This window comes from Balearica regulorum, chromosome 18 (assembly GCF_011004875.1).
Source record: "Balearica regulorum gibbericeps isolate bBalReg1 chromosome 18, bBalReg1.pri, whole genome shotgun sequence".
Classification (NCBI taxonomy): domain Eukaryota; kingdom Metazoa; phylum Chordata; class Aves; order Gruiformes; family Gruidae; genus Balearica; species Balearica regulorum.
The window spans coordinates 242,430-268,912 of NC_046201.1; the positions used below are offsets into that span (position 1 = coordinate 242,430).

Here is a 26,483-nt window from a genome sequence, read left to right on the forward strand (position 1 = left end):
TTGTATGATCTGGAACTATGATGACCAGCTAGAATGTGGACCGAGCATAAGTTTCAGATTTCTAAACAGCTAGTACTATGGACTTCACCTAGTTGTTTAACTTCCTGCCATTTGAAAAGTGGTATAATGGAGGCAAATGCCTGCAGTGTATTCAAGTATAAAACTTAGCAGAGGTGTCAGCCTCCTGAAATAGCTGTTCTCTGCACTCTATTTTTAACACAAACCTTTCAGCATTTACCTGGGTACATTGTCATCTCTGCATGATTTTAATTAATTCCACTGAGGAGCAAACGAGTTGACTGTGACTTGCTACAGTCCTGCAGCTCACTTAAATTTCTCCTTTCCTTCATGACTTCTAAGGTGACCATGAGATATGGGGAATAAGAATGCTGCAGAGAATTGGATCAAAGTCCTGCTAGCACAGTGGCTGTTTCCATAACAGGTACACCTGTAACACTGACAGCCTGTTACAGAAAACCAAGGAGGACATGTGGAATAGTAGGTTGCAGTATGTTCTACCCCTTTATTAGGTCTTCTGCTCACTAGAACTGAGGTGTCCTGTGGTTTAATGATTTGTCATAATAGCTCTGGAGATTCCTGGTATCTTTTTTTTTTTTTTAAACAAACAAAAAACCCTCTACTGTTAGGTTCTTGTTTTCAATCTCCTGTAGCAGAAAGCTGTGAAACTTCATGAGGTCCTGAGATTTTTGTCTTCAAACACTGATTCTGAACTCTTCTGTTGGAGCTTTTCTTCCTCTTCCACTGGTAGCAGCCTCTTGTAAGATACCACAGACAGCATGGACTGGGTAGTGACTATGTGGTAAACTGCAGTTCAAAAATGACACCACTTCATATGGATGGCAGCAAAAGAGAATAGTAAGGTTTCATACTGTAGTCACTGGTTGCCCTGAGCTAGGTGTGCCAAAGGGGCAGCATGCTCTGTGCTGGTAGGGAGTTCGTTGAACTGAAAAAGGACCACATTCTCCTGCACGTGTTCAAGGTTCTTTTAAGGTTTCTTGTATTGACAATACAGTAGCCTGTGTGGATATATCAGGATGCAGCTTCTTAATCAAACTACTGTCTCATATGTAAAGTGATTCTACAAAATAAATATTTAAATATGTCAAAGGCTGCATTTTGTCATGTTTCTCGACATGTTCTCTATACCCTGTAATCCAGAAACAACAGCCTCCTCTCAGACTGTTGTGATGCCAAATGGCCAAAGAAAGCCTATGAGTTAGATGACTTGCATGTGCAGAGGAACAAATATGGATGAGGAGAATCCTTGCCGATGATGATTAACAAAGTAAAATAATTGAAATAAGGGAAAAGTTAATTGTTGTAAACTTGTCTCAGCAGTTTCCTATTCTGTTTCTGCACTTAATATGTTACAGGAGCTCTTAAATTTAAGAGTCCTCAGAAAGCAATGTCTGAATGGGGTAGTATTACAGACAGACCTGTTAAAAGGATGCATAATTGTGCTGCTCTGCAGTTACCCAGTGCCAGGTCTGTGAATCTGCCATGCTGTCATTGGAAGTAAACTGGTGCAAGTAGCTGATCTATGACCTTAACTATCCCTAGCCTGTTTTTCAGTGGTACCTTCCAGCATGCTGCTGTTGTGCATGAGAAATCCTGTATGCCTTGGTCCTTAGGCAAGCGTAGCTCATGTAATTGCAGCTGATTTTCTAGGTAATGACTGTTAGACTAGGGCTGCCTACAAACTTAATCAGCAGCTTCAAGGGGGCAGAGAAGGCAGGTCTTTTCATCGTCTGGTAAAAAGCCTGTTTTTCAGTGGTCTATCAAGTGAGCTATGCTACTTTAGCAAGAACATTCATCTCTGCATGCCCCTCTCTTGCGGCGTCCTCTCGCGGGGGGGGGGCAGGGGCCGCAGCAGGGCCGGCCTGCCTTCTGCTGTCCTTCCAGGCGCCTTGGCCGAGAGGCGGCCTGTCGCAGGGCAGAGCGCTGAACAGCGCCCGGGGCCTGCGGCCCACACCGCCAGGGCTCCGTCTCCGGCCGGGGAAGCGGGGAGCCGTGCGGGGCCGAGCCCGCTGCCCGCCCCCGGCCCTATCGGGCAGCTCCGCTCACGGGCCCCGCCCGGCCCTGGGCTGGCGGGCCCGCCCACGCCGCAGTCCGCTCGCAGGATGGAGCCGCATCTCGGCTTCCGCGGCCGCCGGGCGCTGGTGACTGGGGCCGGCAAAGGTGGCCGGGCGGCGGGGGTGGGGTCCGGGCGGGGCCCCGGGGCCGGGGCTGGGGCCGGGGCCGGGGCTGACGCCGATGCCGTCTCCCCGCAGGGATCGGGCGCGCCGTGGCCGTGGCGCTGAGCAAGGCCGGGGCCCGCGTGACCGCGCTGAGCCGCACCGCCGCGGACCTGGAGAGCCTGGCGCGAGAGGTACCGGCCGTCCCTGCTCGGGACCCCCCCCACGCCCCCCCGAACCGCCTTCCCCTGCCTCGGGACAGCCCCTCCCGCCCGGGATAACCCTGAGCCGGGGCCCCGCGGGCCCCCGACCCACGGAGACCGCCCTCGCTGCAGTGCCCCGGCATCGAGCCCCTGTGCCTGGACCTGGCCGACTGGGACGCCACGGAGGCGGCGGTGGGCGCGGCGGGACCCTTCGAGCTGCTGGTGAACAACGCGGCCGTGGCGGTGCTGCAGCCCTTCCTGGAGGTGACGCGGGCGGCCCTGGAGCGGTGAGTGCCTCGGCCTCGGCCTCCCCGCACGGCCCTGGGCTGTGCACCGGGCCCGCGGTGCAGAAGTGCTGCCTGCTAAACCTTTGCAAAAACTGCAGATGTCAAACGTTGTGGCAAAGCTTTCCAGAAATCGGTGTCCCTTATCGCAGGAAGCAGCTGGTGCACTGGCACCAGGCAGGCTGACACACACGCTTTTAGAAATGCCTCATGTTCACTTTTTGTCAATGGTTTGTTGTTACTGCTTCTGCCCGCTTTCTTTTCTTTACTGTGTTTTAATACTCTACATAAGCACCTTTCACCCTGTAAACATCAAAAGGAAACCAAGTAAAGCTCTGACGCTATTCCCCACTGTTATTGAGTAGCCAGAACCTGCAGTTTCCCCTCTTTGATGGTGGTGTGCAGCACCATCCAGCCTACATGGGAGAGAAGAGTGCCTTTTGCTGTCAGTCAAGCTCAGAGCTTCCAGTCTAGCGCCGACTTTTAGTCGCTGCTAAATCGAAAGGCAGAGCTGTCAATAAGACAATTCCAATATAGAGAAGACAAAGCCAGGTAAGAGAGTGTAAAACTATCCGGGTGGGAAATTTACTTACTGCAATAACATGCCATCTTTTTTTTCAAAAAGATCCATAAGTTCCAGTTGGGGGTAAGCTTTAGGATACAGGATATGGTGAGGCTACTTCCTTCTGAGAAGATGGGTCATGCTTTGTCCCTACATTAAAAATGGCTATTGTGGGCCTATAATAAAGGAGTCATTTGTGAATAGAATTTAAAATGCATGGATTCTACTAAGACCATTGTGCAGAACTAGCAGGTAAAAACCTGACCAAGGAAGGACTATGTGGCAAATAATAGAAGAAAAAGCTGCTGCTACCCATCTTACAGCAGATTTGCTATTTTAAAGCCTTGTGAAGGGGTTGATTGACCTAAGAGTCGTCACTGGCTGAGGCCCAGGGCTCACTGTTTAAACTTTAATAGAGGAACTACGTTAGTCTGCTAAAGATCAGAGTCCTGCTAGAAATGTGACAAGGCACGAGTGCACCTCCCCCTGCACACTGAATAGTTTACATCCAGTGAACAGTTTAGTGCTGAAAGCATGCCTAATCCTTCTTGCTAGTCAGTCAGCTAGCATTTCTGTCCGTGTTCCAGAGTACCACCAGTGCTTCCAGGATACCAGTAGCACTTGTCCTCTGCTGCCTCCCAAAGCTCCTTCTCTCTGGCCTGGACTGCAACCACTCTGTAACTTTTAAATTTGATTTATTTCTAGGTCTCTTGATGTGAATCTTCGGGCTGTGCTTCATGTTTCCCAGGTGAGGAAGAATTGTCACTGCAGTTATCTCCATGAACAGTAGTGACTAAGTTGTTCTGCACAGTGGAGATAAGTGTCTGCTGTGCGGGCCAAAGGGACTGCAATCCAAAGTTAACCTGACAACTTGCACATACAGCCCCTTCACTCTCTTGCTTTGACTCTCAACTCTTGTAAGCGGGAGGCAGTAAGGACTTACTTCCTCTAGATGTTTTTGCTCTTTTGGTTACCATAATAGCCCACCAAGATTCCTACTGAATGAAATAATAATGATTTCTCCTGTTAAGATTCTGGCATCCTTTTTTTTTTTTTTTTTTTGTTCCCCTCCCTCCTCCCAGATTGTTGCTCGGCAGATGATTGCACAGGGGGTGCCAGGTGCTATTGTAAATGTCTCCAGCCAGGCATCTCAGCGTGCCCTGCGGGATCATGCTGTTTACTGTAAGTATGTCTAGCTTTAGCAGCGCCCCTCTCATTTTTGACTGGAGACCCACAGCCACCAAGCTGCCGGCTGCCAATTCTGGGCAGTAAAATACTCCTGTGTGGTCCAGACCAAGTGCTATGCACTTAAATGCCCTTTTTTTCCCTTCTCTTCAAGGTTCCACAAAAAGTGCTTTGGATATGCTGAGCAAGGTAATGGCAATGGAACTGGGACCCCACAAGGTAGGATTCTTCTGAGAGAAAGAAAAGTCTGAAAGCTGAACCTGAGCATTTCCTCTGAGAGCAGTCTGGTTTGATTGTTTGTTGCTCTTGGTCCCAGATCAGGGTGAACACTGTGAACCCCACAGTGGTTATGACCGACATGGGGAGAATTAACTGGAGTGACCCTCAGAAATCTGCTGCCATGATTAATCGGATTCCACTGGGGAAGTTTGCAGGTCAGTGATGTAGATTTGTTGCCAGGCTGGGCTCTTTTGTTATCACAGCCATAGGTACCTTGCTACTTTTGTGGACAAAGTCACAACTCTGCTGAATGGCTGTGGTTGAATTCCTGAAGCATTTGATAAGAATCAAATGGGCAACAATCAATCTCATCTCCCCTCTTCTGCGGCCTTCTCATCTTAGAAGTGAAATGCACTTACTCTATTGTCCATAAATGTGAGTGGGAGGGGAGCATAGGTGCTTGCTGTGAACTAAGTATCACGTAATCACAACAAGGACTTTTTGATGCCCAGCTCTCAGCCACACTGTCCTGTATATTGCATCAAGCACAGTTTGGGGCCCAGGATATTTCCCTGCTCCAATTACATGTGGAGGTCAAAGACATACCTCTTGGGATGCTTGTTTTTCTAATACAATTTGAGGGGTGCATGTGCATCAGGTGTTCTCTGTGTTTGATTCCAGAGGTGGATGATGTGGTGAACAGCATTCTCTTCCTGCTGAGTGATAAGAGTGCTATGACAACTGGCAGCTCACTGATGGTTGATGGGGGATTTCTTGTCTCCTAAGATGACACCTGTATTTCACACCTGGCCTTAATTTTCATACTAGTACTGCATAGATGTAAACTGGACAGAGAACAGTGACACAGACCCAGTCTTGCTGGAGAAGAGGGGCAGCAGGGCTGGAACCTGTATGAGAAGTGAGGCAGAAAATTACCTTTAGAAGGCTGTTTATATAATAAAGCTCACATACGCCGTCATGGAGAATGTTTATTGCACCAAATAAGGTTTTATCTTGTCACTCTACATGATGATTAGAAATTGGACCTGTCTTTCTTCCAACCCTATTCCCCCCCCACAACCCTCCAGAAGCTCTCCCTGTTCCACCCAAATCCATAAAGCCCACCTGCACTTTCAGTGGGAAGGGAAAGAAGTTAGCAGACTCCTCATTGCTTCCTTTTCTGTCTTTAGTAGAAAAAAACAAAACAGAGGCAACAACCACAGCCCTGCTCTGCAGAGACTGGATTTGGGGGGGAGGGGGGGGAGGCCCTGCTAAAGACTGATTGGGGGGGGGGAGCAGCACCACGCTGTCCTAGGCTGTGCACACTCAAAAAGGCAAATACATTGATTGCACAGAGCTGTTTCACTCACTGAGTTTGGCTAGTACCTAATAAAGCACCTAATGATTAGTTCTTCATAACTCATTTACTTCCACCCCTTCCAGGGCTGGTTATGATTTCTTTAACAGTCTCGGGCATGTATCTGCTAGAGCACCAATTTGTTAAATGTTAGCCACAGTAGGCTGGGCGAGGAGACCTGACCACTCTCCCAGCTACTCTTGTCATTCAGCACCTTTCGTATCAGCTCCCTCCCCACTCCACAAGGATCTTCACCACCTGTTTCACCTGCAGGTTGAAACCAGGTGTTTCCAGGACAGGATGGATGTCTCAGCCCTTTTAAGTTTGGAGTTCAGGAGAGCCAAAACAGCTTGTTGCCCCAAGGAGCTACCTTGTCTTCCCCGTTGTACCTCCCCTGGGGGTTGTACAGCCCCCAGCTAGTCTCCTGCCCCCACTGCCCCTTCACATCAACACTGACGTTAAATCAAAGAGACATTTAAAAAACACTGACTTCATACATGATGAAGGGCCCTACACATCCCAGCCCCCTCCAGAAACACCCAGCTAATATGCAATCTGTCAGAGGACAACAACATGCTGAGCCAGCACCTAGGCCACAGCCCTCAAAACACGGTACACTTTTTGCCGGGCTTCTTCACGGGCGGTGGGCAGAGCACAGCCCGGATGGCTTCATCAAACACCGTCTTCAAGCCCCGCTGCGTCAGGGCAGAGCACTCGAGGTACTTTACCGACCCTAGGGGAAAGAGAGCTCCAGCTCAACCACTCCAGTCCTACCAGGACATACTGTCCCTCACCCACTCCAAAATAAAAAGCTGAATGCCACGGAGATCTGCCAGCACTTGAGACTCACCAATCTCCCGAGCCATGGCCAAACCTTGGGGGTAGGTGATGGGGGCCAGTTTCTTATCACGTAACCTTTCAATGGTGTCCTTATCATCCCTCAAGTCCAGCTTGGTGCCCACCAGGATGATAGGTGTATTTGGGCAATGGTGTCGGACCTCAGGGTACCACTGAAACAGAGTGGCATTGTAAGAAAAGTAGCTGTAGCAGTAGATGCAACCATGAGGATGCATTTAACTATTAGGAAGAAGGTTCTTACTACTATCTGACATGGTGGCAACACCTGAACAGGATACTTCTGCCTACCGTTCTGAATGTGCTTTGCAGAAAGAGATTGGTGCAGATGTAATAATGAAGGCACTGAGACATGGAATCATGACAGACACTGCCAGCCAACTCAGCACACAGGGCTTCCCTTAACTGCATTTTAGCTTCTAGGACATCCCTTGTCTTCTTCAAGATGCAGATTTAAAAAAGGCAAAAACTTAGCCAAAGAAGTCATGAATAAACAGTAGGCCCCTCTATGACTCTGCAGACTATGACCTTCCCTTATCAAAACATGACTGCTAGAAATTTTGGGCTTGTAGGTGTGCTGCTGGGCAGGGCAGGGGCCTTCACTGTTTCCTCCCTTCCACTGTTTAACCCAGAAGGAGAATACTTTACCTTGGCTCTGACATTCTCAAAGGAGGCTGGACTCACAAGGGAGAAGCAGATCAAGAAAACATCCTGTGTGGAAACAAGAGGGTCAGTTGTGTAGAAAGAAACAGCTAGAGATAATGGAGGGAGGGTGGAGAGGGAGCCTTATAGAGGACAACCTCCTCCCACAAGCCAGGACTGTGGCTGTAAGAAATTTTTCCCATTAAGGGTGCTAAACTAATTCAGAGAGGGAAGGAATTGACTTTGAGTGTATGACTTCTTCTTCTTTTACAATACTGGGCTCTGTGTGTTAAGAGCTTGCAGACAGAAAGACCTTAACAGTGCTATGGGCTTCACCCCTGGTAGGGGGGCCACTCAGGAATTGCTACAGCCAGGGAATCACTGCTAGTGCAGCCCAACAGTGAGCTGTGCCGCTGAGAGAATGGGAAGATGGAACGTGGCTCAGCTGCACAGCAGCCCCATGTCATTCCTTTCATTTGAGCCTTCCTATGGTACGCATAACTGTTCAAACGCCGTTACAAAGCAGGGACTGGAATAGGACAATCTCTTAGGAGGAATGCAGATGTGATACTTCTTAAACAACCAGAATAATGGCTGCAACTGCAGGAACTTAGACTTTCCTCAGAGGAAAGAAGCCTGGCTGTCCTTGGGAGCCTCCCTGTCCCCAAGAGGCAGCAGTTACAAGTCAGTCCAAGCCCAGCACTCACCGTCTGTGGATAGGAAAGAGGCCGCAGTCGGTCATAATCTTCCTGCCCTGCTGTATCCCAGAGGCCTAGGTTCACTGGCTTTCCATCCACCATGACATTGGCAGAATAGTTATCAAACCTGCCAAGGAAGAGTCTCCATGAGTGACAATCTTCTTGTGACCCACACATCTCTTTATACTAAATCCAAGGGGGCAGTGAATCAGGAGAGGACAACGCAACACAGCTCTGGTGGGGATAGTCTGCCCTTCTCACACACACAGCCATACCCACCGGCATCTCCTCGTGTGTGAAGTTCACAGTCCAATTTGGGACAGCCTTCTCCTCACCTACAAAATCAACTTATACACACATGTGCATACAGAGCAAAAAGCAACTGAAGCCCAAGGCCATTACTCACACAGTGGGGATGTATTCTCCAGGAAAGGCATTTGTGGTGTAACTGATCAGCAAGCAGGTCTTCCCTACAGCTCTGCAGAGGATAAGAGTGACAAGCATAAAGAAGGGTACAGCAGGAAGCACCAAGGCAGTAAAACTCACCCTTCCCCCATCCAAAAAAGAGGTTAGGTAAAAAGTTACCATGTGAGAAAACAAACCTGTAGCAGGCTGGAATTCGCTAGCTGTCAGGGACCAGGCCTGAACTCACAATGTGCACCTTGCCTGAACACCTACCTGACCCTGCTCTCCTCCACTCCTTTTCTCTACCCATTCAGCCTCAGCAAAACACCAGGCAAAATATATTTGTTCCAGGAACCAAAGGAGAGGGAATATATTTGTGTTCTGGGGCTGTGTTGGGCTGTGCTAGGCTCAACACATCCATAATAATCTAGCAAACTGGGTAAACACTGGGTGTGAGGTGAAAAAACATGCAACAACAAAGAATTATTCAAGCTCCTCAAATATAGGAATTCAATGTCAATAAATACAAAGGGGAAAAGATAAGTATCCGTAAACAAAAATGAACTTTAAAATTGACCACTGTCAGTTTGGAAAGATATTTGGGCATCAGTGTAGATCACTGAAAATATCAGCTCAGGGCTTTGCTGGAGGCAAGTAGGATTGGTCAACCCAGTGGTGGCAGCTAGTAGGGGTTGGGCCTGGTTGGCAATAGTGTAAGTATATGAAATTCACTTAGCCCAGTAGGATAAGGAGAAAGCTTAGTTCTAAGAATAGAGGAGTACCAAGAGTGAAAACAACCTATTTATCACTGTGAGAGTTGGGAACTGTGGACAATCTTCCAGAGAAGCAGATCATGAGCGACAGGGAAAGCTGTGTGTTAGAGGCCTGAGTGAAGCTGAATAACCAACAGAGCTACAGCAAATATCCTCTACCCAATTCTATAACTGGAGTGACATAAGGAAAGACTTCAGGAGTAAGCGAGAGACCCCAGGGGACCCCACAGTCCTGCACCAGGATGACACAAAGCACAGCGAGAACCACTACAGTAATCCACCCAGCGTTTCCCCTGGATCAGGTCCCCTCTCTTGGAAAGCAGGGAGGTTGTGCAAGGAACCACTACACTGACTGGCCTGACTTTCCTCCTGAACTGTGACCTCTCTCTCCCACCAAACAGGGAAGCCACATAATTCACAAAAAACACACACATCTATGATTAAAGTGTTTTGGTACCCGAACTCATTTAGTCTCTGCACTGTCAATTTGGTCTTAAAGCAAAACACCGGACTGCAAACTTTCAGCTGAAGGCCATTTCCAACATGCTGTGCCCCCAGTCGTTGCTCTCCCCTCCACAACAGGGCTGTGCTGTTCTGGTGGGTGGCTCTCCTGCTCTCCTCTTTAGCCCCACAGGCTAGAAAGATCCTGGAAGGCCTCGGTCCAAATGTGTATTTGAAGGGGTAGCATGCGTGGGAAGGTGGAACGACCAGTCCCTACCTAAGACCAGTTCACATTTAGTTTTACGTATCTCAGCCCTATGCTTGCTGTGGTGATCAAAAAAGCAAACAGGAATTACAAGGAAAAACATGCAGGATAAGCTAGGAAAAGTTATGAAGCACCATAAGTCTACTGCATGCCTGCATCTTGCATACAGATGTGTTCTCAGAAAAAAGGCATATAGGAAAGGCCTAAAGAAAAGAGCAAGAAGGATGACAAGAGGCACATGGTGAAATCAGAATCAGCATTTTCAACTTGGAACACAACAAAAGGAGGTATGAGAGAAACCTGTGAACGTCAAGATTTTTAGGGAGGACTTTGTGATGAATCACACTTGTACGACAACAAATAGCAAAATACAGGCATCTAATAAAATAACGAGGAGACAGATTTAAAACCCAAGAAACGGTATTTGTTTTCCAGGCAGTACGCTGCTACATGTGAAACTGAACAATGTTAAGAGACGAAGACCCAAGTTTATGAAGAGGGAGCAGGACGCGCTGGGCAGGACTCTAACGGCCGCCGCTGCAGCAAGGCCCCGACCTCCCGCCGGGAGACGGCGGCGGCGGCGCCCGCTCGGCCTCGGCTGGCCGCCCCGACGCTCATACCGGCGGGCGGGCGCGGGGCAGGGCCCGCGGCCCGGGCGCCCCGGCTCCTCAACCGGCGGCCGCAGCCGCCGCCTGGCGCGTCTCTCTGCAGCGCCGCGGCAGCCCCGCAGGTGAGAGGCCACAGCGGGCCGGGGCCACCGCGGCCAGGCGGGCAGAGCCCCGCCGAGCGCCCGCCCCACCCCGCCCGGGCCTCGCGCTCCAGGCCGAGCCCGGCCTCGCCTCCCGCTGGCGGAGCCGGCTCTCCCGGGCCGCGGGGCGGGGCCGCGCCGGGCCCTCCTTCCCTCCCTCCCTCCCTCCCTTCCTTCCCGCGGCGCCGCCGGGCCCGGGCTCGCTTTGTGCGGAGCTGCGGAGGGTCGAGGCGCAGCCGGGGCGGCCCCGCCGCCGCCCGCGGCCGCCGCGCACTCACCCGTCGCCCACCACCACACACTTGATCGCCTGCATCTGCCCGCGATGGCGGCGCCGCCGCGACTCCGCCGCAGTGACAGCCCGCGCGGGCGGGGCGGGGCGGGGCCGAGCCGAGCCCAGCCGAGCGCGGCCGAGCCCAGCCGAGCCCTGCGGCGGGGGCGGGGCGGGCGCCGCGCCGGGCCCGCCCCCCCCGGAAGGGGGTCTCCCGCCGGCGCCGCGCTCTGCCCGGGGCCGCCCGCCGCCTCCACCGCGGGCCCAGCCGACGACAGCGGAGCCCTCTGCAAAGGGCGCTGGAAGAGAAAGGCGGAGCGCACGTGTAACGCCGTCCTCCCCCGCCCCGCTGCAGGATCCAGCCCGCCCCCGTCTTCCCTTTCTCCGGGCAGCCATCGGCTGTTGGGAGCACGACACCCCCGGAAACAGCACGATGGGTGCTACTTAGAAACGTGCAGAGGACATGTCCCACACCGCGTGGGCACTCGCTGAAGGACGGAGCTTTAAAACCCGGTTGCACTGTAGCCGCAGATTTCACCGTCATCTGCCTCGAGATGCTGAGGAACAAAGACGCAGCAGCAAAAATCCTGCATAAGGGTGACTCTTGGGTTCCTTCACCACTCCCAGTACTCTGCCAAGAACAGAGATAACTCATGGAGTGGTACTGTCTCAAAACAACAGGCTTTGCTTTTCCCTTGCCTGCTGGTCTACAGAGCTGCCTAGCATCCACAGACTATCTAGCTCTCGGCACAGGCTCTCTCCTCTCCTTGTGACTGGGGCATAGGTTCCCAATTTCCTTGCTTTTACCTTAACTGAGAACCAAAATTTATAAACGTACTTAAGCTTATCTACCTATAACAGCCTTTTACCTCCAGGACAGACTGGCAGGATCTTCATGAAGGTACACAGCCGCAGCCTCCTCCCTCCACATCAGCCAAACATCCAGCTTGTCACTGTCGTGTTACGGCAAAATGCAAAAACTCTTTATTAAAAAATCAGAGCAAAACCAAGTATGAAAAATCACAAACACAAACCAACCAGTCCACACAGAAAGTTTCTTTTTTCCAGTTGCCTCTTAAAATATGCACCACAAGTTCATTTCTCCCACCACAGACTCGCTGGAGAAACTAACAGGAGGCTCCCATACTGCTGGGAGTATGTCAGCTGGGAGGCTGACAGAGGTCTCCACTTTCTCCGATTCAGACCCTCACATCCCTTCCCTTTCTCCATGCCACATGAGGACCTGTGTTGCCAAGAAAAGCAAGCACCTTTTCCCCTTTGTGCTCTGAGAAGCAACTCCTTAGTGGTGAGTCAGAAGCATTGCTCCTCTCCAGGGTAAGGACCAGAAAACGGCACTCAGCTCCAGGATCCCGAGAAGCCAGCAGGACAGTTTTACCATTTGTCATAGTAGAATGAAATCCTGTTGCATTTTGGCCACAAGAACTCCAGCCAAGGGCTGCAGTTCACAAGCGAGGAAGCACAGACACTGACCCCCAGCACCCCACCCTTTTCAATGCCAGTCGGTGGTGCGGAGGCTTGAACCATGGCCAACACCCAGCTGTCCAACAAGGACATGTATAGCCACTGCACAGCAGTGTCCCTCTGTGTAGCTGTTTCTATATATAATAAATGGTGCCCATCACTAGAGCCAGAGCCACGGGGGGCAGGGTAAAAGAGCCAAAGTGAGCCCTGTCGGCCACTGCTTCCATCTGCAAGCACTGGGTACAAAAGCACACGAGTAAGATCTGGTGTTTCCAGCAGCTTTGGGACCTGACGAACAAAGTAAATAGCTCCCACCTACAGGGAACTGTAAACGCTGCTGCCCGCCATTTCTTGGGTTTCACGGTGAACAGCCCTGGCATCCAAACAAATGCTTCAGAAGGACTGCTGCCCAGGAAACATCCAACCCCCTGGTAATAACAGGGTGTACCAACAGACTGGGGCTGTGTAAAAGGACACAGAAACTACTTCAAACGCTGTAGCAGTGCAGGGGAAGGGCTCCACATCATGAAGTCAGACCCACGAGCCTCCATCCCAGCCCTGGATGGTTGGCTGGTCCTCTCCTTTAAGCGGTTGGGAGAAAGATTTCTGGAGAACAAGAGCAATTTTCTGTGTTTGCAAGCCTTCATGTCACCCCACTCTGACAAAACTGTCCCACTTCGAAAGAAGGGGCTGTACCTGAGTTGCTCACCCTCTTCTTGACAGCAGGTATCTGGATTCTTTAAGCCATGCTCTCATTTTCTAGAACTGTGCGTTCCCAAGGGAGAGCCCTGCACATATGCCATGATGGCATTCTGCAAGAAACTTGCTCGCTGGGCCTCTTCTTCCCTCATCCTGGAGATGTCAGCCTCTTTCGTTCTCAGCTTCTCCAGCAGCATAGAGATTTCACCTTCTTTGTCCAGCAGTGCTTCACGGTGATTACTTGATAGGGCTGTGAAAGAAGAGCAGCATCAGTAAAGAAAATTAGGGTGTCCCTAGAATAAACAGGAACAACTCGTTACAGACACAGCAAAAGGCAGTGGAAGCAGGATGATCAACAGGCACACGAGAGAAGCTGCATGAGACAATGTGAGAGGTTTTGCACAGACAAGATGTTACACTTCACTGTGCAGAAAATCCAAACATTTTGCTTGCTGTGCAGCATTGTGTAGTTAATCTGAGTCTTGGTCTCCATAAAATGAGGACAAGAATCCCTACAAATACATCAGGATGGAGGGTACAATTCATAATTGTACACACAAGCACTGTTGTCACTACCTGTAAACGTAGCTCAGTTCCAGGCCCACCGTAGCATAACCCAGCATTACCATTTGAGAAGCATGAAAGGATCCATCACCTTTCAGCTGTCTCTCCAGGGCTGAAATCTTCTCTCTCAGCCCTTCCTGTGCTGTGCGTTCAGCCTGCAGGTGTCCAATCTGCTCCTGTAATTCCACTTTCACTTTATTCACCTCTGTCACTTTCTCCTCTTCTTTACTGTTAAGGTCCTGACACACAAAGACAAATCATTGAATAACAAAACAACTTCAGCAACTCATTCTGCCTCTGTGGTGACCACATCTCTGCTCTAGTCCAAATTACCTGCTGAAGTTCCTCTAGCCGCCTTCTGAGTCCATCAGCATGCAGGCTCAACTGATTGGCTTTGGTCTGGGCCTCAGCAACCATTTGTTTTTGCTTAAGGCAGCAGTTCTGAGCTTCATCCCGTGACTCAGTCATCAGACGCAGTTTCTCTTCTAGGTGTTCTAGTCGTTGCTGCTGTAAGACACAAAGGAAAACGAAAATACATCACTTCATTCCTGTGAAGGGATTCTCCCCTTTTTGTTCCCAACACTGTGAATCCTCAGTTGAGTCAACTGGCACTGAAGAACAAGCACAGCACTTAGCCGTAGTAGATACGGCACTCCTCCCTTGCATTCAGGAGTGAACCTAAGCAGTTTTCTGTTGGCAGGGAAAACATTATGATGGAGACACTGCAAAGCCCAGCTCACTCGCTGAGAAACAGAGGCATGTCCTTGGTAGAAGCACCGATGCTACCGCTGGTGTTTACAACTAATGCTCTATCTTCCTCCATATCCCAAATGGTTCAGAAACACGGCTGTATGCAGCTAATCAACTGCTGTGTCCCACCACAGACACACGTGGCAGTCTGTAACTCAGTAAAGCATTTTCTTTTGTAATGCTACATATAAGTAAACATTCTAATAGTTTTGGTGTGTTTTCCTCATCCTTTGTTCTCTTTCATGGGGTGTTGACTTCGCTGCCATTTTCACAAAGTTCAATTCTACAGTGACTTTTTTTTATCCAGGAGCAGTAGCCACCTGTGGAAATTCCTCTGAGTCCAGAGAAACAGCACCAGCCCACAAAAGCTGCTGTTGAATAGAAGGATCGACATCTACCTGTTAGCTTCAAAAGCTGGCGACTTAAATGAAATCTGCTATAACGATATCCACATCAATTCTGTTACTACTGAAAAGCACAGAGTAGGTGGGGATAGTGCTTACATTCTGGAGACAATTCAAAACAGACTTTTCAGGACTCCTTCCTCAGAAATCACACTATTTGCAGGCCAGTGAAACCCAGAGTGGGGAGTTATTCAGCAGTTCCCAGAATCAAAAACATAGGTTAGGCAGCCAAATCCACTCCTTCCCACAGAGGCAGGGCCCTCAGACAGGTCTTGTCCTTACCTCCTCCAACCGTGCCTGATTCCGGACTTTTATTAACTCCTCCTCTGCCTGGCCTCGCTCAGTGAGTGCAGCTGCTTTGACTTGGCTGAGCTCCTGCCACAGAAACACAAAAGATCATTCCCAATGGAGAAGCTGCATCACTGCAACACTGACCAGGAAACAGCAGCTTCCAGTCGCGGGCTACAACATGACACGGCTGTCTCTCTCACTCAGGGGCAGGGAAAACAAACCCAGACTACATACCAATGAGAATTTCAGTTATAGGAGGGCAAGTAACGGGTGAAGCTTTCCAAAGACAGGGGAATAGGAGAGGGCAGTGCTGGATCTAGCTGGGGGAACAGATAAGGAGAAATATGCTACACTACTTGGGACCACATGGGAAACCTGTGAAGTCAAACCCTGGTAAGAATCTAACCGTGTTCAATGAAAACTTTATTTTTGTTCAGTCAGAATCTAAAAGTTTTTCCCTGGAACTTTCTCCTTCCTTAATCCAAAGCAGTAAAAATAATTTTAGCTGGTAAACTGCTGTCTTCTGTTCCTCCCTGCAGCATACGGCAATCTTTACATAGGTCAGCAATGAAAACACTCCACAAAGCTCTCCTGGCAGCCCTCTCCTGCCACCGTTAACTGAGCATTTCGACGTGCCCGGAGCATGCATTCTCACCTCCTCCAGAGCTATCCTGATGGCCTCCAGCCTCTGGATCCTGTCCTGCATGGAACGTTCACTTGCCTCAATGTGCTGTGTCATGCGATCCACCTGCAAAGCAGTGGAACCATTTAAGCAAGTGCCAGAAAACCACGCCTATCTCCAGGCATAGCAGCACGGCCATTCGGCATGAGAAAGAGCATCCTCTCATTGACCCACCTGCCACCAAAGAAGAAATCTTACCTCCCTCAGAGCTCCACTAGGAAACTGTAATATAGATAGAAATCTCTCTCTAGAAACTGGGAACTTTAGACAGAGATCCCTTCCAGGCCAAGATAAAAGATACAGAGTCCGAGCTCTCATCTTCAAGTGGTACAAAACACCAGAGATTCATTTTCTAGTTGTAATGTGGCAAAAATCTTCCTGGCCTATATTTTTTCTTACAAGATTTCAAAATCTTCAGAGAAATCTATTGGTATAATTCTATTTTTGAGAGATTTCACACCTCAATAAACACTCCAAAGAGAGTTGATCACAGCCTCTTGTCCTGTCCACACTCAGACAGAATCCCCCTGAAACATAACAGAGAAGGAACTAGCAAGCTGAGCCCCATTGAAAGATTGGTTGCATATAGCATGTATGTCTCTATTTCCTCCATTAATGCATCTTTATTTCAGTGAGCATGACAAGACTGCATATTCATAACTACCTCTTAGCAAGTCTGACACAAGGGCCAGCCTCCAAGCCTCTTTTGTAGAATCACGTACCACTCTGGCCCATACTCTTGCAAGCTACGAAATCTTACTAGCTAGTAGAATGTCTTTGCTTGTAGAAAAGGCCTACGATTCCCACAGTAAGTCTGAGTCCACTAATTTTTAAACTTAAGAGCAGCTGACAGCAAACAACGACCTCCAGTGGCACCTGTAGGTCAGGACCAAAGAGAGACTAACCTCAGGATGCTGCAGAAACACCATTCCTACCTCTTTTAACCGAAGGGATTCCATGTCGTCGAGGCTTTGTTTAAATCTTCTCTTCTCCATTTCCAGGCGTTCTGCAGATTAAAAACGAGCATATCACAATGTAGCAAGATTGCCATAAAAGCCTGTATTTATACTCTATCACAAACTCTTCCACCCTTTCTCCTTGACTGCCTTGCATCACCAACTCATGGACAGTAATCCCAACCCATAGGTGTCCATGAGCTGTTTCTGCTCCTCCGCTCACCCTCAGCCTGCACAACTCGCAGCTTCAGTTCTGCTGTTGTGTTGGTCAAGTCTTGTTTTACCAGGAATAGCTGATCCTGCTGGACTTTGCACTTCTTCTCCAACTCATCCACCTACAAGGAAATTACCACCACAAAGGATTTTCTTTTCCTATTAACAGAGAAAGTTGGCTGTACAGAACAATCAGCAGAGACATAAAAAAGGATCAAAGTAGAGGACACAGAGCAGAAGCGAACAATGTTCAAGTTCTGCTTCTCAGCCTTGGACTTGCTTTCCTACCTGGTTTCTTAGAAGCAGATTTTTCTCACTGGCAGCAGACAAGTCACGCAAAAGCTTGCTTTCCCGATCAATGCCTTCCTGCAAACAGAATCAAAATCACCTTAGTTCTTGCACTGCCAACCTACTCCAACCACCAGCACACCCAACTAAATCCATCCTACCCAGTGAACACCATTGCTCCTCTCCACACCAAGCACTCACCTATCTAGTTTACACAAGAATTTTTGTCATGGCAGCTGTGATTAACCCACTAGTGGTAAAAATAATGCTTGCCTAGCCCATCCAGCATCCCCCAAATCTTCACAAACCAGATATGACCTGGAACCCTGCTCTCAAACCTAACTAGGACTTATCCATCTCACCTGCTTTTGCTGCTGGAGCTCCATAAAGTGGCACTCAGCCATGCTGGTTTGCTCCTGTTTTGCAGCATTCAGCAGCTCTCCCAGGTTGTGCACCTTCTGCTCAGACAGAGCCAGGGCAGCTTCAGTCATCTGCAGCCTATACAGAGAAACACTTTCCAGAGTCCTTTCCGAGGGAGACACTTCCAGTGAGCTCTCTGCACCACATGGTACAAGATGTTAACACATACTTGGCAGTGCATGAAATCAGACTACCTAAATGAGGCTTTTTTTTGCCCTGGGAAAGGGACACTGCTTATCTCTGCACCCAGCAGCCTCTGCAAGCAGTGAGTGACCTGGGACTTCTCAGAGCCTGGTGTTCTGGTGCCCCATTGCGTTTCCCCTGTGCTGTCTTCCATGAGCTGTTTTCCCCACCCCGACCCCTCCAGGATTTGCCCACTCTCACAGAAGAACAAAGCTGGCTATTTTATACCACTGCAAAGTTGTTTAAAATTAGGGATATAATTTTAAACGCAGGTAGCAGAAACAATTTGCTTACTCTGTACATGAGGGACATGTCCACACTGAGGCATGGCTTAATGAAACTACCTTTACCTGACAGAATTGAGCAAGTCAGGCTCATCTGTGTTTGAAGTCTAACCACTGTCATGTGCATATGGCTCTACAACATCTAACACTGCTTTTGGGCAGCTCCACCTCATCGTTCCTAAGCATACAATCTTGCTGGTCAGGTTCCTCCGTATCTGCAGTGACTCTCAAAGGATACTGCCAACTGCCAGGGGAAGCAGGTACAGACTCTTGCCAGGCTGTAAACTGTGCAAGGAACATGCCTCCATCCCATCCTATCCCCACAATCCTTTCTTTTTTTTTTTTTTTTTTTTCCTTTTCACCCTCTGTAATTCACTTGCTCTTACATCAATGCACTGTAATTTTACTTAAAAACAGGCTAAATATCTAGCATGGCAAACCCAAAAGCCTGATCTGACCATAGCTTCTGGATACTCCTGCAGAACTAAGTGAAACAGTAAGCCAGCCACACTACAGATTATCCCTCTTTTTAACAGCTCTGCTCAGCACTACCTATACAGCACAGGACAGCAAGAAGGCTAAGGATTTCCTCCTCCATACTTGGCTTTCAGTGAATTCATAATGGAGTGCTGCTCATCCAACGCTTCCTGCAGCTGGCTGACTCGTGCTGCAGACGTTCTGCATTTAGGGGGTGAAAAAAGAAAGAGAAAAAAAAAAGGGTGAGTAATTTCTGCCAGGAAATAGAGAGGGTCTGAATCTGCTATCAAAAAGCAGAAAGCACTCAGAAATTCAACTCACCTGCCACTCTTAGCTATTTCTTCTCTCTGTTTGTCTATAGTGTCCATCAAATCCAAGAACTGTGAACAAGGCAAACATCAGTGAGAAAGTGAACTGCATCAACTTGAATCCTTTAAATTTCTCATCTTTCTCTTCCTAGTGACCACTCAAGACAGGTCAAGCTACTCTACTGAAAGCAAACATACTGGAGGTTTGACAGGTTCATTAGCACATCTGACTGAGGTCACCAACTACAAGGACTCTGCACCATTAGGTGTCAGAAGGCAAACAGACGCATATTTCCAGGTTTTCACCACTTGGAAAATATCAAACCAGTTGTAAAAGAAGACGAAGACATGAAAGCATGAATATGGGTGAAAAGAAAAAAAAAATAATCACCAAAACTCCTCCAGAATCCAGAGTTAATATGTTCACCAGGGCATGTATCTATACACATACTGTCATGGATTCGATTCCTGGGCAACCTAGCTCAGAGGAAGGACCTAATTCACTGAACCATGCTGTATGCCCACCCAAACAGATGCACAGGCAACTTCAGGTACACAATCCTGTCACTGAGTGTTTCATGAGGGCACTGAGGGAAAGCACAGGATTCCAGCTGCCCCATTTGAACTGTCAACACCTAAGATTGCTGACCTGCTTGGTCTTCTCATCCTTCAGACTCAAAACCTCCTTGCTGAGTATGTACGCTCGGTTCTGGGTCTCACTTAGGATAGTCTGACGGTCTTGGTTGTGATCCATGGCTTGTTCTGATGCAGAGAGAGCAGGAGAGCATGCACATGTTTCTAATGCAAGACAATAGCAAGCACTGCTGGAAGAGACAGCACTCAGGATGACATCTGGTATGAGAAGCACCAGGACAATAGCCCTTCTTAGGCTGGCCCACATAGAGAGATTGCTCTCACCTTACAGACACAAGGTGGGGTGGGATCAAAGAGAGCAGTGTATATGGGGTAACCAACACCCCAGCCACGGGAGAGCCATTCAAGTCTACTGTGGGTGGGACAACGACAAAGGACATGCTGCATTAGGTATATCCAAACTTGGCTACTCGGAGGCAAACTAGAGACCCAAGTTCTTCCACAATCACATGCATCTCCAATTCAATATAAATTATCTTTTTTCCCTATTGCTGGTAAAAGTGACACCTCCAACCTGACCAGCACTCATTAAAAGATAAGAGGACGCGAATGCTGTTGAGAAAGGGAGGGGACGAGGGATAGCTCTCTTCTAGGCCAGCAAGCACCCTATGCCCTTCAAGTGCTGAAATAGGAAAGGAGTAACCAAGTCTTTCCCATGCAACAAGTAACACTTACCCACTGCTCTCAGGATGTCACTAGGAACGTTGTTCCCAGCCAGCTCCAGCCTCTTCAGGGTCTTGTTGCTGTGCAGGCAGTTCAGCAAAGCTCGACCACCCAGAAGCCCAATATTATTCCAACGCAAATCTATACAGAAAGCAAACTTTCACCCCGATAGTCACACATCTGCTGAAAAACACAGGGCTCGAGAGAAACCATTCTCCTTATACATCTACAAACATGGCTAACTAATCTCAGATGGTCTCAGCACAAACACAGGTGAATACTGTCTCCCTTTTCAAGATGAATGAGAGGGAGGGAAAATGACAGACAAAGCAGGAAAGGCAAGGATGAATCTTAAGTGCAGTAAAGTGCAGGAAGTCATTACAGTTCAAGTGCAGTTCAGGGGTAGGCAAGTCTGCCCCTTACATTTTCATCTTATGAGCCTTCCTTCCACAATCTGTGGATGAGAAAGAACTGGCACCAGAGCCACATTCTCCTGAAGGAAATCCTAGGAAAATTCCTTACTAAGAACAAAGCAAGTCTCAGAGTCTGGCACGAGGCATGCCAACAGCATTCACAAATGGGAATGAGCCCATTCCCTCCTCCACTAAGAACTGTTCTACTCCCAGCACACAATCTTCATCTGCAGGTTTGGTTCCAGAAATTCCAATTACAGTTCCTACTCTCCAGGGGCTGCGACCTCTACTCCCTGCACAAAGCCTGCAAAGCACTCCAGATTGACAGGAATTGGAAATGACACTGACCCATTGGCAGAGAGCAGGGCAGGCTGCAATGCACCTGAAAATGTACGTGTGTTTGCACGTGTATATGTAGGCAGACAAAGAACTAGTCACTCTTACCCAGCTCCTGAAGGCTGGCATTTTGTTTCAGTGCCACGGCCAGCTCTCCGGCCCCTTGATGGTTGATCTGGTTATTGCGCAGATCTAGCCGCTGGAGAAAGTTGTTTGTTCCCAGTCCTTGGCAGAAAAATGAGAAGCCCTCCTCCCACATGCCAAGGCTGTTCCATTCCAAGATTAGGCTAGGGAGAAATCAGACAGGATTAGAGTTCATGGAGTAAACGGACAGTTGCAAGAGCTTGACTGTTACCTGGATCATGGTACCCACTCAAACACCCAGCTCCCCTAATAGAGACTCAGTTTCAGAGAGCAGGATGCTGCTAGGGCCCTGCATCCTCAGAAGGGGCACCTCCAGGTCTCACTCCTTCACCTGTCCCATCCCTCATAAGAAATTGCACCACTTGACATTCCTCCTACCCCAAGAAAAAACACACCCTCAACCCTTTTCTAATGTTGTGCTCCATCTGGCAGGAATAACAGAAAGAGAGGTAGATACAATTTTTTACCTCCTGATGGATTTGTTCTGCCTAAGAAGTTTTCCCAAAGCCTCAGCTCCCACGGTTCGCAGGTTATTTCCCTGAAACAAAATTCCCAGGTGATCAATAGGCTATGCCCTTTCCCAATCCAGCTATCCCATTAAACAGCACCATGTGCACCCCAGCTGTAATGTAGATTTCAGTCTGTCAAAGATGGTCTGAGTAACATTTGTTTCACATATCGGTCAGCTTTCCAGAAAAGGAAAGACCGTAGGAGGGATGGTGGATACATACACCATTAGTCTTGTGAGGCATCATGACTGAGAGCTCACAAAAAACATAGGATAGCACAGGATCAGCATGGCCCACGATGGGATGGAAAATCCTGATTCTAGATAAGCAGAACCATTTCAACACGCTTCATTAGAAATGGCTCGGCTAGCACCAGCACAGACAGGAAAGAAAGGTGTGATGCAGTTTAGGATCGTAGATTCAATGGAATAGCTACGTGCCAGAAGAATACAAACAGAAATTCCCTCTCACAGTACAGCAATCATCACATCTGAAAGTCTGCGCTTAGTTCCAAGCCCCAGGCTAGCCGAAAGATGCTGGCAAGTTGGATAAACTCTACAGAAGCACAACTCAAACAATGAGTAATACAGAAACCCAAAGAAAAGTCTACGTATGCCCCATCTGACCAAGCAGCAACTGACAAAAGATACACAGAAATAAATTCCTATGAAAACAGAGTAACTGAATAAAACCAGACAAAGATGAGCTGCAAAGTAACTTGGAAAGTTGTGACATGGTGCTAGGGAGGCAAGAACTGAGTCACCTGAGAACAAGAACTTTACACAAGTACACATCTTTTAGAACAACTGATTAAGCTTGTGCTCCTATTTCCTTCCCCACTTCTTTGTCTTAATTTTATTTGAACAGACTCACCTTCAAATCCAAAGATTTGACTGTGGTGTTGGAGCAAAGACCATGCAACAGAAGTTTTACACCTGAGTAGAAGAAAACCCAGTTGTTTATTTCATACGTGCAACCCTCTGCCTGAGCTGGAAGAGGAAGCCTCCTTTTAAACAGCCAGCTCAGAAGATGTGTCTATGACAAAACATACAACTTAATAAAGTTGTATGTAAGCAGTTATTAAACTGCTGCTGGAAAGTGCGAGTCTGAACTTTCAGGGCAGGAGGTTTTTTACATATCCTCAGCCAAAGAGGTGCCTAGGTAGAGAACTGCATGTCACGCTATGCACCTTCCTAGTACAGCTATGAAAATAGCCTGTATCCAGACAGGCCACACAGACAAGGCGTTTGCTGGCTTACTTAGCCCCTGCTCGTGCAGTAGGGACTCATCCTACATCCTACAGAATCCTCACCCAATTCTTGCTAGATTTAACTATTTAGCGATCACATCTAGCAGATCATCATGTGAATCCTCCTGTGTCAGCAGCTGCCACCAATCCCGTCTATGCAAGGCCAACAACAGCAAACACGCTCTCAAAGATGCAGGGAAAATACCTCCGGCAACCAAGGGGTTCACCGCCAGCTTCAAACTACGTCGCCACCTGCCCGTCCTGCCACAGACCAGGCAAGTTCACCTGCCTGAAGCAGGAATTCCCCCTTCCCCAACGCCCTGCCCGCCAGCTGACGATCCGGGATCCACCCTGACACCTTCACCGCCGCCAGGCCCCTGCTCACCCGCAGGCTGCGGCACAGCCGCTCTGCGGCCAGCGCCCCCTCGCTCAAACGCCCGCGGGCCACCGGAGGGCCTGCGCGGCCCCGGCCGCCGAGCACGTCCCCGCTGCGCCGTTCCGCCTCGCCTCCGCCTGCCGCCCGCCCGGCGTGAGGCGGGAAGCAGGGAGCGGCCCCGCAGGCGCGCCCCCGCCCGCCAACAGCCGCCCGCTGCGCGGGCCCCGCGCCCACCTTCCTCGCTCAGGCCGCAGTCGCCGAGCGCCACCTCGGCGAAGGGCGCGGCGCCGGGCAGCAGCCGGCCCAGGGCGCCGCACGTCTCCAGCGAGAGGCTCTGCGCCGCCAGGTCCAGGCGGCCGCGGCCCGGCGCCCCACCGAGCTCCCGCAGCCGCCGCAGCACGGCCTCCTGCGGCGCCGCGCCGCCCGCCGCGCACAGTCGCGCGTAGGCCCGCCGGAACTCCTCCATGGCCGCGGCACTGACCCAGCCGGACGGCGGAGACGCCCCGGCCCCGCCCCCCCGCACGGCGCGCGCTTCCGGGAGGCGGGGGCCGGCAGCGCGCGGCGCCATGGAGGAGCGAGACGGCGGCGGCTTCAGAAAGGTGCGGCGGGCCCGGGCGGGGGGGGGACTCAGCCCCGGGCTGCTCCCGCGCCGCTCATCCGCTCTCCTCTCCGCGCAGGAGACCGTGGACCGGCTGCTCCGCTTCCACTTCCGGGACGGGAGGACCCGAGGTACCGGGGGGGGGGGGCGGGCGGGCCGGGGCGGGCCGAGCTGGGCCCGGGTCCCCGCCTTCCGTAAGCGCTTTGTCGTTGCAGTTAACGGCGACGCGCAGCTGCTGATGGCGGAGATGCTGAATGTCTTCGTCCGGGGTGAGCGCGCAGCACTGACTCCCGGTGCCGGGCCCAGGGCCAGCCTGGACCGTGATGGGGGCCTGTTACCGGCCTCACGCGGAAGGGCCCCCCCCGTGTCGTCCCCCCAACCGTGTTCCCCCGCCAGCCTTCAGCTCATCCCACCGCGCCGCAGCTCTGCTGCCACACCGCACCGGGAAGCGAGGGGCTGCGCCTCCAGCGCGGCCACAGCCGCGACCCCGCTCCCTGCACCCCGTGGGGCCGGTGAAGGGCCGGTGAAGGGCCTCTGCCAGCAGCTGGGCCTCCTCCTTCCGTGGGACTACGTCTTCATCCCCAAAAACCATCCCCGACGCCTCGTTGGGGCCACGCGTGTAACAGCTCTAAGACCCCTCTAACAGCTCTTTCCTTACGCTTGTACTGCAGAAGCGGCAGCGCGAGCAGCACGGCAGGCTCAGGCAGAGGACCTGGAGAAAGTGGATATTGAGCATGTGGAGAAAGTGCTGCCACAGCTGGTATGTCACTGCAGAAGCCAACTGCATTTGAATGGGATAAGGATGTGGGCTGAAGCAGCTTAATCCTCTTCCTTTTGGGAGATGTTTCGGGCACCCAGCAGATATGCTCACTGGCTTGGTGCTCTCTCCTTACAGCTTCTAGATTTCTAGAGGCCTCATGAAGCACATGTGGCCTGCCAGCAGAAGACCCTGGCCTGCCAGTGAACATCTGGATCATCCTCAGAGTCCAGCCATAGGAAGAAGAGTCAACGTTTTTCTTTCTCTGCCATTTTGCTTCTGTTTCCTCTCCCCTTTACCAAGCACAACAAAGCCCTAGGCAACACTGCTGTCAGATGCGGTTTTTGAAAAAAGGCTGCCACACGCTTGTTTTGGTCGGCTGCGTAACTGATTTCCACCTTGCCGCCTTACTCCTTTAACAGTAGCCTGTACTTCACAGCACAGTAAGATGCTGTTGCTTTCTCAGCTAATGTGAGAAACAGGTGCTGCTTCACAGAGATGCATGGAAAGACTTAATGGCTGGAAATGTCATCCAAACTTCAGGCTCTCATCTCCTCAGCAGGCAGCTGTGGCAGAAACTTTAGGTCCAGCTCCAAGCCTGTCTAATGAATAGGTTGTTAACAGGGGCTCAGTCACAGGCTCTTGCCAAAAGCAGGTAACTGATCTTTATTTTATAAATAAACAGTGTCTGTCCCTCACTACCTTCCAGTATTTCTTCAGGGCTGTGACATCAAAGAATACTTGGAACCTTTTAACCATTTGATATTCTCCTCAGAAGCTGCTTCCCCTCTGCTATAAATTTGTTCTCACAAAGAAACATCAATAAATTAAAACCGAGTCTCCCTCCCTTGTGTAGGCTCTTTGCTGCAATTAATCATCGAAAGTCAAGTTGCTTCAAAGACTTGCAAAGTTTCCCCCTCACCCACTCTCTTCTCTAAATCTTTGTAGGACGAAAGGAAAAAGGACAGAATAACAAACAGCATGTGTGAGAATCCCACATCATGGGACAGCCTGGCCCCTCAGCCAGCAGGGGGGCCAGGGGGAAGCTGTGAAATAAGAAACCTTACACATGTCAGCAGGACCCACAACTGAACTGGCTTTGTTGGGAAATATATAGCCGGCTGCACGAAAAGCAGCTGACACCAGGGTGTCTTAAGGATTGCACACACAGTTGTTGGCTATCTGCAGTCTTTATGATTAGTAATAGCGAGCAATTTTTTTCCCCATTGACCGCTGTAGTGGGCAAAGGCTCAGTAGGTCACTATACTCTTACGGCCAAGAGCTATCAAGGTCATCACTCGGAACACCAGCTACTTGCAAACTTCAGCTAAAACCACAATTGAATACACATTCTTTCTGATGACAGTACCAGCTTAAGCAGTGCCCCATCCCTCTGCACTGCAGCCTCTTTGCCAAGACAACTGTTTGTGCAGCTGTACAACGAAACCCACGAAGGAACTGACCTAGTTCAGCCTTCAGCCTCACAACCATATGGTAAAAAAAGGCAATAGCAAAAAAATGCAAGTAATACTACCTTTGAATGCCCAAACCTCCCTGGGATGAGTTCAGCTACTGCAGCAGAAGTGATACTGAAACAAATCCAGCTCATCAGGTATCTGCATGTATTGTTCTGTGGCAGGGTAGGAATCCACCTTAGTGAAGAGCTTGCACTTTGAAATATTG

The 26,483-nt window shown here is 49.9% G+C and overlaps 4 protein-coding genes across 7 annotated transcripts; 2 read left to right on the top strand and 2 right to left on the bottom strand.

Annotated features, from left to right (window-relative positions):
* Positions 1-1,826: 1,826 nt before the first annotated feature.
* On the top strand, positions 1,827-5,627 carry DCXR (dicarbonyl and L-xylulose reductase). The gene is made up of 8 exons (XM_075770744.1): positions 1,827-2,199; positions 2,292-2,389; positions 2,531-2,685; positions 3,950-3,992; positions 4,327-4,426; positions 4,584-4,648; positions 4,746-4,863; positions 5,330-5,627. The coding sequence occupies exons 1-8, from the start codon at positions 1,842-1,844 to the stop codon at positions 5,431-5,433; spliced, it is 1,041 nt and encodes a 346-aa protein (XP_075626859.1). The 5' UTR covers positions 1,827-1,841; the 3' UTR covers positions 5,434-5,627.
* On the bottom strand, positions 4,473-11,283 carry RAC3 (Rac family small GTPase 3). Of its 2 annotated transcripts, none has more exons than XM_075770745.1 (6): positions 11,111-11,277; positions 8,607-8,678; positions 8,210-8,327; positions 7,509-7,571; positions 6,856-7,015; positions 4,473-5,556 (listed from the first exon to the last, which is right to left on the bottom strand). In XM_075770745.1, the coding sequence occupies exons 1-6, from the start codon at positions 11,143-11,145 to the stop codon at positions 5,468-5,470; spliced, it is 537 nt and encodes a 178-aa protein (XP_075626860.1). In that variant the 5' UTR covers positions 11,146-11,277; the 3' UTR covers positions 4,473-5,467. The 2 variants fall into 2 exon arrangements, with proteins under 2 accessions (XP_075626860.1, XP_075626861.1); XM_075770746.1 differs by lacking the exon at positions 4,473-5,556 and adding an exon at positions 5,624-6,738 and having other exon boundaries at positions 11,111-11,283.
* Positions 11,284-12,061: 778 nt separating this feature from the next.
* Positions 12,062-24,073, bottom strand: LRRC45 (leucine rich repeat containing 45). 3 transcript variants are annotated; one of them, XM_075770731.1, is made up of 17 exons: positions 23,680-24,073; positions 22,694-22,755; positions 21,779-21,849; positions 21,276-21,454; positions 20,431-20,559; positions 19,751-19,863; positions 19,115-19,173; positions 18,917-18,994; positions 17,792-17,927; positions 17,430-17,507; positions 17,152-17,263; positions 16,908-16,978; positions 15,946-16,038; positions 15,282-15,374; positions 14,179-14,352; positions 13,937-14,084; positions 12,062-13,531 (listed from the first exon to the last, which is right to left on the bottom strand). In XM_075770731.1, the coding sequence occupies exons 1-17, from the start codon at positions 24,011-24,013 to the stop codon at positions 13,335-13,337; spliced, it is 2,127 nt and encodes a 708-aa protein (XP_075626846.1). In that variant the 5' UTR covers positions 24,014-24,073; the 3' UTR covers positions 12,062-13,334. The 3 variants fall into 3 exon arrangements, with proteins under 3 accessions (XP_075626846.1, XP_075626848.1, XP_075626847.1); XM_075770733.1 differs by lacking the exon at positions 23,680-24,073 and adding an exon at positions 22,043-22,139 and having other exon boundaries at positions 22,694-22,766; XM_075770732.1 differs by lacking the exons at positions 22,694-22,755; positions 23,680-24,073 and adding an exon at positions 22,043-22,199.
* On the top strand, positions 24,016-25,643 carry CENPX (centromere protein X; the record flags this gene model as incomplete). Its single annotated transcript, XM_075771090.1, has 4 exons — positions 24,016-24,174; positions 24,243-24,312; positions 24,715-24,803; positions 24,939-25,643. Coding segments are annotated over 4 exons (333 nt in total), but the record flags the coding sequence as incomplete, so codon positions are not given.
* Positions 25,644-26,483: the final 840 nt, after the last annotated feature.